The sequence below is a fragment of the Petaurus breviceps genome, unplaced genomic scaffold, assembly GCF_028583685.1.
Source record: "Petaurus breviceps papuanus isolate PSGF00001 unplaced genomic scaffold, PetGlider_PUasm1.0 551, whole genome shotgun sequence".
NCBI classification, from domain to species: domain Eukaryota; kingdom Metazoa; phylum Chordata; class Mammalia; order Diprotodontia; family Petauridae; genus Petaurus; species Petaurus breviceps.
In genome coordinates this window covers 37,557,403-37,566,996 of record NW_027186372.1, presented here as the reverse complement: position 1 = coordinate 37,566,996, position 9,594 = coordinate 37,557,403, and the positions used below count along the sequence as shown (strand labels likewise).

At 38.2% G+C, this 9,594-nt stretch overlaps 1 protein-coding gene across 2 annotated transcripts in view; it reads right to left on the bottom strand.

Moving 5' to 3' along the window:
- LARS1 (leucyl-tRNA synthetase 1) overlaps nucleotides 1–9,594 on the bottom strand; it is a 57,364-nt gene extending 47,770 nt beyond the window's left edge. Inside the window, exons 1-5 of one of the 2 annotated variants that reach the window (XM_069102673.1) lie at nucleotides 9,352–9,594; nucleotides 3,609–3,727; nucleotides 2,102–2,189; nucleotides 1,547–1,627; nucleotides 356–490 (exon numbers count right to left, since the gene is read on the bottom strand). In XM_069102673.1, the coding sequence (XP_068958774.1) occupies nucleotides 356–490; nucleotides 1,547–1,627; nucleotides 2,102–2,189; nucleotides 3,609–3,727; nucleotides 9,352–9,357 (429 nt within the window). In that variant the 5' untranslated portion in view covers nucleotides 9,358–9,594. Of the gene's footprint in view, nucleotides 1–355; nucleotides 491–1,546; nucleotides 1,628–2,101; nucleotides 2,190–3,595; nucleotides 3,728–9,351 lie in introns of those variants that run through there. The other variant, XM_069102674.1, reaches the window with a different exon arrangement.

Below are 9,594 nucleotides of genomic sequence, written 5' to 3'. Positions count from 1 at the left end.
ACACACACACACACACACACACACACACACACACACACACACACACACACAAACTAGCTGTTGGACCTTGGGCAAGTCACAACCCCAATTGCACTCCAAAAAGTAAATATATATCTTGGGATTGAGGGGAAAAGGATCTGTGTGTTTTTAAAGAACTTAAGATTATAAGTAAAAGCAGTCAGGACTCAATGTACATTTAATCAATTAAGATGATATATGTAACAATACTCTGCAAACCTTAAAATGTAATATAAATGTGAGCAATTAGCTCTTTATATCTTGGAGACATAAACTAACATGCCACTCAATTTAATGCAGCATCTATCAACAAAACCAGAGACACAATTGACTGTACCTTTTTTCCTTTTGCCTTATCCTTGATAATGATCTCTTCTTTTTTTGAAGTAACATCCTCTTCTTCTTCCTCATCTGGGAATTCAGGTGGGCAACCATACAATTCTATTTCTCTTTTCAACTTATCAGCACATGCCTCAAAACAAATAATATTGAACTTCAAAATTCAGGGAAGAAGCAATTCAGATTTTTGTTGTTTTTATGCCCATTTTCATTCTGGAACATTCATAATTTAACAGTCTTTTACACTCAATCATGTAAATTTAAGTGGCTCAAATAATTTAAGTGGAGAGCACTAAGTTTTACATGGCTAGCTACTATCGAATTTTCTGTTATGCCCTAAAATCTTGCCTCGTTGGGAATTATTTCCAACTTAAAATCGTACGAGGAACATGAAATTTTCTAATGTAACCGAAGTCTAGTAACACCAAGATTATTTATGTTGTGATGGACTGGCCTCTCCTCTAGTCTTCCTCAATGGTTCCTCATGGTATGGAAGTGTCCCTGGGTCTTCAAAGGCCATGCCAAGATCACCTAGAGATCTTAAAAGGGTTGTGATCTGTAGCACAAAGACAATCCCCACACCAACAAAATCACAGATCCCTGAAGTGAAGGATGATGGACTAGGTAACACGAGGCCTGATGTCTAATTCCAAATAGCCAGTGACTTTGCTCTGAAACACAGAGCTAGTGAATTTACCACTCTGGCCATGTTTCCTCTTCTATAAATGGAAGGTGTTGGGGTAAAGTGCATATTAGATGATCTCTAAGGTTCCTTCTAGCTCAGGTTTTTTCTTTCCCTCTGATTTCCATTGTATTGTTAAAATCGCACTTCATATACATACATAATTTGGTGTGCCTAAGGATTATTATGCACTTCTAATGTTATTTTAAAGTAATTATTACCTAATGTAAAAGATCAATAGTGAAGATGCACAAATACTTATATATGCCACTGGTATTTTATGTCAAAAGGTATAAAGATTATTTGCAAATCATGTTGCTCACATTGAGTTCTGCTTTTTAAAGACTAGTGTAACAAAGGGGTTTAGAAATACTTTCAAAGACTAACAAATTCAAATCAATCCTATAATTTCATAATTCTTAGAAATCTCACTTTTTACTTAACTATATTAATCACTTTTTACTCTAAGTTCAGAAGAGCCCGACCCAGCTCCACATATAGCCTTACCTTAATTGGCATTCCAGTACAGTGTAGACCAAAAGGAAACAAGCATTTCTTTCCTTTTAGCCTCTGATATCCTACTGAAAACTATAAAAAGAAAATAAAATTCAAGTTACAACCTACAAACATATGCAAAAAGGTGAATCCTTGATAAGAACACTTGTTCTACTGCATTCTTACACCTTCCTTTGTAAATATCATCTGGATTCTAGTTATCAAAACTGAATAGATGTCAATAACTTTTTTTTCTTTCTGCACTCTCACACAGAACATAAACCTGAAAATTCAGTCAAACAAATGACAAGGCACATGGGCTTCCTTAATAAAACAAGACAAAGATATTTAAAATGAAAGAGTTCTTCTAATAATAATAGCTGACATTTATATAGTGCTTTAATATTTGCAAAGCACTTTACATACAGCATATCATGTCATCTACTTTGATCCTAGCTCTTCTTACTTGGAAATAAATTTGCCCAGATACTATTTCCTCCCAAGTAGCTAATCAAAAGAATGAAAGGAAAAAGAAGTATTGACATTCAAAAAGAGGTATGCCCTTACCTCACATTTAGATAAGGAAAATGTATGACCCAAGTGAAGACGTCCATTCATGTAGGGATATGGAAAAGTTACAAAATATTTGTCTTTCCTGTAAAGATGAAAAAAAAAACACCACATACACAGCAGGAAAAAAATAAGCTTTTAAACTCATTTTATATTGAAAGTGAGGGACTAATGTTTCTCCTGAGTTTATCTAAAATTGTCAGTTAATACAAGGATAATAAATTAGATTATAAAGTTCTCTAGGAAAGAACTTTGTTTTTGATTTAAAATTTAAGTAATACACTCTAGAGAACAAATAGAAAATAAATCTCTTCCTAGAAAGTCTGACTTAATAGAAGCCAAAACATTTTAACAACGTAAATAAACTTCAAATACATGAATATTATTAGAATGCCAGAAAAATTGATTCACAATGATTATTAAAAGGGGCTTTACAAAATACACATAAAGTTAGTCAAAATGCTTCACACACATACACACATGTAATATCTATAGAGAAGGAGGTGGGTAAAGTGAAGGGGAAAAAGGGGAGGAGAAAGAGGGAGAGAGGTAGAGATGGGAAGAGAAAGAGAGAGAATTCACCATTTCTCCCAGAGAATCATCCAAAATTCTAGATCTAAACATAATACTTCATTTACCTACACTTACGTATAACAGAAATAGAATCAGTATGTCATAAGAGTAGGCCAGCTTTGTGGTCAGTAAGACTGAGGTTCCAGTCCTGCCTTTGGCACCTGTTAATTACTGTCATCAGACAAGTCATCTAGCATCTCAACACCCCAAGACATAACTATTAAATAACATAAAAATTGCCCATCAGTATTAATGAAGAGAGTTTCCCCAGTGGGAGTTCCTTACACCAAGGAAATCAGAACTGTGTACCAAAACAACAGTCTCCAAAACAAAACCCCAATACAAAAAAAGATCTATGATTTGAGAGGAGGGAACCTAAGTATAGGAATTCCTATACCAAATGAGATCACAATCCATTTATGGCTTACTAGTTTGAACTGTCTGAGACCCAAGGTCACCCGATTCAGAGGTAGGCTCTGGACTCAGGTCTTCCTGCTTCCAAGTCCAGTTTTCTATCCTTTACACCAGACTACCTGAGTATAATAATCAATACTTTAATCTGTTATACTAAGCAAATATATATAGTAGAGAATATTAATATTTGGAGTTTTTGCTGACAATTATTATACAATTTGATTCCATCTTAAAAATTATTTCATTTTTACTAGGCCAAACCAGAGAAAATATTAATGAAGAAACATTTTTTTTTCAAATACTTTCATAAAAAAAGCTCTGTGTTGTCATATGACTGAAGAGTTCACATGATCACAAACAATGTGTCTCTAAATCAAGGGTCTTGTCTCTTTGAGCTCCTTAATGTATATGCGTGAGCATTACTGACTTGCCTCCACCCTTCCCACAGAAAGGCTCATAAGACAACAAGTATATTGGTTTGGGAAACATTATTTGCAGTTTTACCAGAACTTGCTACCTGGTCAGGCTCCCAGGATCAGATGCATCTGACTCAAATACTTTCTCAGCATCCCATTTCTGCTGGATTTCTCTTTCAATCTTCTTCAAAAAGTCGACTTTAGCTGTACCCTTTCGTTCCTTTTGAAAACAGAAACAGATTTTAAGGGAATTACTCTACCCTTCAGTGAACCTCCTACAAACTACAGAATGAAGTTCATATATAAATGAGTTGTTTAAGGACATTTACCTTTTCAAGTTAACCTTAAGATCAAATTGACAGAAATGAAAATAAGAATAGGGCCATATGCTTCATTCAAGACTCATTTCAAAATCTACTGCATATAAACCAATCAATAAACATTTATTAAACACCTAGTAAAACAAGTCCTTTTTGATTCCCCAAGTTGCTAATGATATCTACACCTCAACATTATTTTTAAATTTTGTATCAACTTATCTATATACCTGTTGTTTTCCTCAGTCTAGTTAATCAATCAATAAACATATATTAAGCCTAGAATATAAACCGCTTAAAGGCAAGTACTAGCTTTTTTGGTCCCCAGTACCTGCACATTGCCTAGCACACAATAAATGCTTATCAATTACCTTCAGTACGAGAATATGAATCAATAATTATTTGTAAAATAATGCCAATATGATCAATCAACAATCAATCAAGCATTTAAGTTGCTACTATGTTCCAGGCACTAGGGACACAAATACAAAGCATGAAACAATCTATACTCTCAAGAAGTTGACATTTTGAAGGAGAAAACAACAAGTACATAAATAAGTACAGAATAAAAACCAAGCAGTTAAATACAAGAGAATGGGGAGTGGGGGGATGGGTTGAGCAGTTAGAGGAATTAGGAAAAAACGTTATGTAGAAGGTAAAGTTTGGACCGAGTCTTGAAGGAAAAGAGGGGGATTCTCTGAGGCCGAGGGGAAGTGCATTCCAGGGAGGAGGACAACTGGCACAAAAGCACAGCCACGGCCATAGTGCATCCTGCGTGAAGAACAAAGAGAGGCCAGTCAGACTGGATCACAGAATGTGGAAGAGGAACGTCTGGTAGAACGTCTGGTAACGTTACAGCGGCACCAGATCGTGAAAGCCTAAACAGAGTTCAGATTCGACTCTAAAAGCAGTAAGGAGTCACAGGTGTTAACTAAACGGAGGAGCATGAGCAGTTCAGCACCTAAAGAAAATCACTCTGGGGGCGGCGCAGTGAATAAGCACTGACCCTGGAGTCACAGTCTAGCTGTGCGACCTTGGCAAGTCACTTAACCCCAATTGCCCTGCCTTCCCCAATCTAAAGAGCCAAAAAAAAAAAAAAACAGTTTGGCAGCAGTTGGGGATGGAATGGAGTGGAGAGACACTTAAGAAAGAAACTAATTAGGAGGCTACTGCAATAAGCTAGGTGAGAGGAGAAATAGATCTGAACTAAGGTGCTAATTGTATGAGGAAAAAGGGGTTTGATTCAAGAGATATTGTGGAGGTAGAAAGACTGAATGTGGGGTGAGGAAGAGTGAATAATGGACAATGCCAGTATTATGAACTTCCACAGAAATGGGAAAGTCTGGAAGATGGGAAGGTTTGGGGTATAAAAGGCCTAGTATCCACAAAAGTTCCCCACTTTCCCCAACAGAGGAATTAGTTTTCCTTAAAAGGCAAATAAGCTAGCCCTGGGACTTGAACAGCCCCTGCCTCCCTTGAGTAGCCTCGTAGTGGCACAGTGAATACAGCACTGACCCTGGAGTCAGGGTCTAGCTGTGTGACCTTGGGCAAGTCACTTAACCCCAACTGCCCTCCAAAAAAGCAAAAAAGAAAAGTTTTATGGAAGGAAGAGTGTAGAACCCTGGTAGATGTTGGGTCTATCATGTGAGGCATATTGATTCTGAAACATCTATGGGACATCCAATTTGAAATATCTAACAGGCAACTGGAAATGTGGAATCAAAGCTCAAGGAAGAGACTGGTAAAAACACTGACATTAAATGTGGTTTCTCTTTATCAATGTCTGACATCCAAATAAATTATTTTATGCTTAATAATAGTAACTACAGGGTAAAGAAAGATAAAACGGAGTTACCCATAAGTGGAACAGAAACAGTGAGTCTCTCCTCTAAAAAGCAAAAAAAAAAAAAAAAAAATCAAGAAGCTATGGAAATAGCATGACCCATTCATCCTAGACAGGTGGGTGGCCTAGTGGATAGAGAAGTCAAGTTTGAATCCTGCCCCAAACTTACAACCATGTGGACCTGAGAAAATTACTTAACCTCTCTTAATTTCCTCTTCTATAACAGAGTTAATACTAGTACCTACTTCACAGGACTGTTGTCAAGGATCAAATGAGTTCATGTAAAGCACTTTGCAAACTTTAAAGCATAATATTAATGTTAGCTATTATTATCATCACCCAGAGCAAACAAGAAATGAAGTAGCTCTTGAAAAGAAAAATCTGCATAACTGCTCTCTGTTCAGCAATCAGAATACATTCATTTCTTAAAAAAAAGCACAGGAAGATCAGAAGGTCAGAAGCAAGACCCAGACAAGCAGGGCAGTACTGGCACTACTATGTTGAATTTTACATGTACTTTTTTAAAAAAAGAAACTGTACACATGTAAGAGATTCACAGCTTCACACGCAATCTTCTGTTTCAGGAGCCTTTCAAATTTCAACTTGTCCAAAACCAAACTTATTTATTAATTTGCCCCCTAAATCTGATCTTGCTCTGACTTAACTATTTGTTAGACAATGCCACCATTAACTCAGTCTCTCTGCTCCTAACCCTGGGATTTTCTTATCAGTTACCGAATACTACTGATTGTTACTGTGTCATTTTTCACTTGTGACCAACTCTTTGTGACACTACTATGATCACACATCTACAAAATGTCTAGCATCCATCTCCTCTTCTATTCTCCCTGCCACCAAGCTAGTAGAGAACCTCATGCTACCTGGACCATTACAATAATCCTGCCAGTATCATATTCTTCTCCAGTCTATTTTTCATACCCTTATCAGAATAATTTTCCTCATCATTTGGTCACGTTACCTCTCCTCTCAAAAACCTTCTGTGACTCTCTACTGACTAGTTAAGTTCAATCTTCTTTGTCTGGTATTCAAAGCATCCCACAATCTAGAGACAACCTACCTACCTTTTCAACTTTATCTTGTATTATTATTTCCCTTTATACATACATACTAAACTTGACTCAAACTGGAAGATTATACCTCCAAATTTTAACCTGTAGTCTTCTGGGTTCAGGGTTTTACTTACGCTGTTCACCAGACCTCCAACATATTCCCTACCCATCTTAATCTACTGAACCTACCCGTTTTTTAAAGTTCAACTCAAATGCTACCTGTTTTATACAGCCTTCCATAATTCTACCAATAAGTCATTCCCCTTGGTTCTCACATGACACTGTACCTCTGGTATATTCATCATGTTATAGTTAATATTTTAGTTATTTTATATTTATATTTGTTATTCCTCTACTATAAATTCCATAAGGATAGGGACTGTCTTATCTAAACTTTTTTCCCCAAGACCATATCAAAGTAATAAAAGTTTGATGAATTTAATTAATAAATTAATTTAAATGTTTTGCCAAAGCCATATGGCTAGTAGAAGGGGAATGGGGACTTGAAATCAAATTTCTGATTCCTGGCCCAGGGTTCTTTATGCTTTAAGGTACCATCTAGCTCTATCATACCTCAATGATCTATGGATAGGAAAAGTTTTATCAAAAATTCTGTTAAAGAGGCACATCTCTTCAAAACAAAAAAAGGTAAACAAGGGATCGATTTTAAAGACTGTAACTGGATCTGGGGTCAGAATACCTACAATCAAATTTTAGCTCTACCTCTTTAATTATTGGTTTAAAAAGTTATAATATCTGTACTTCAATTCTCTTCTATAAAATGAGAGTACCGAACTAGATTAAAATGCTATGACCTAATAAAACACTTTGAATGAAACCTGCATCAGTGATGCCATCCAGGTCAAAGTAAAAGAGCCTTTTATTTAAATTATTTTTGTTATTGAAGTTATTGTTGAAAACATTATTGAAGAAATCTTCTTCTGCTCTAAGTGGAGGAAAAATTTCCCATCTGATAATCAGAGAGAGATATTTTTAAAATAAATTCCCATCTTAGCACCGGCCCCAGTGTCAGGATGACCTGGGGATCAAATCTGGGCTCAGATACTTAGCACCACACACAGAAATAACCGGCCATGTAACCTTGAGCAAGTTACTTAACCCCGATTGCTTAAAAAGAAAATAAATTCCCATCTTTCATCTAGGGATTACTGCTGTTTGCTGCCCTCGTAGAACTAGAGAGGGAGTTCCTAATGTTGAGCACTTTCCAATAGAATAACAAATCAAACTTAAAGCAAATTAGGATCCTCACAACATAAAACCTAACAACTCTCAAAGTCCAGAGGGGAAACAATGAGATGGCAAGTCATTATGAGGATTACTCTGGATTTCCAGGCATCTGGCTTGTGAAGGAAAAACCTGTCTAATGGAGCTTCCCAGAACTGAATGTGTCATAAAGCAGATTCTTGATTTAAACAAGTGAGGTGGCCTTCCTCAAAGCATAACAATGACTACCAAACAGCTGTGGGCTGTGACTGAAAGAGTACTGATTGGATGTGGAGTCAGAAAATTTGAATGTGAATTTCTCCTATTCTTATGACCCCCACAAACTTTAAAGGATTCCTTATTCTATCTGGAATTCACTTTTCTCATCTGTAAATATAAAGGGGCAGAGCTGGATGATTTCCAAAGGTCCCTTCTAGTACTAAATCCTATGAAGAATCAATAAATTCAGCCTCAAGCCTGGAGAACACCAGGCTAGATGCCAGAGGAGACACAAGGTTTTAGAAGTCATAGTCCCTGCCCAGGAGCTCAGAGGGCCCTAGAAGGAAAAGAAGCAAACACAGATAATTGTGATACACAATATTACATTCTAAGTGTTTGAGAAAAGTCCATGAAGGGGAAGATGGTTTGGAAGCAGGGGAATCAAAAAAGACTTCATGCAAGGGAGTAAGTAGCACTGGAGCACAGTGGCCCACGCTTAGCACATAAGCAGGAGCTTAATAAATGTTTATTGATTAACTGGACACGGGCTTCACTTTTGGGGATACAGTTAACCCAAATGTAAAAGGAAAAGGATTGGTTAAATGATTCTAGTACACCCCAAGTCGGTTCAAGGGCCATCCCTGGACCCCATCAGAGGAGGGAGGAAAAGGGAGAGGAGGGAGAGAGGGTGAGAAAGAGCCAAGACAGACATACAGACAAAATAGACAGCGAGAGACAAAGGGGGGAGGGAAGGAGTTAGAGACAGGGTGTGTTAAGTGTTTAACAACCGGCTCTCCGAAAATTCACCGCAATCTTCGAAATCTGAATTACTGGAATTTTCCCCATCACTTTCTTAAGTCTAAACAATCAACAAACCATTGAACTAAGACTGGATTGGTGGTGTTGGCCGATTTCCGAGGTACAAATGCTCGTGCTGTAAATTTAACAATCGGTTAGCCTGGATGAACTGGATTCAGCACCCCTTTCCTCCACACAATCCCCTCCTCCCCCAAGGGAAAATAGCCACCACAGACGGGTAACGGACGAAGGAGACCTAGGCCGAGACCAAGGCTGTGCCGCAGCCCAGACTGAAGCGCTGACCGAAAGCGCCCACGGCTAAGACAGGATAGGATGGGCCCGGTGGGGGTGGAGGGAGGGGAGCCCGACTCACCGTCATGGCGCCACACGCCGAGTCTCCGAACACCTCGGTGAATCCAGCGCTGGCCCCCACGCAGCCTCCGAAGAAATATCGGCTAGAACACCCTCTCTGCCTTCTCTTCCAACACCCTCCCACGTGGCAATCGCTCACAGGACCCACCCTGACCGAAGCAGAAACCCCGGTTCCCGGGGCTCAACCTCCTAAAAGAAGGCGCTGCCCCGAGCCCCCTGGGAATGGTAGTTCTCAGGATCGCCG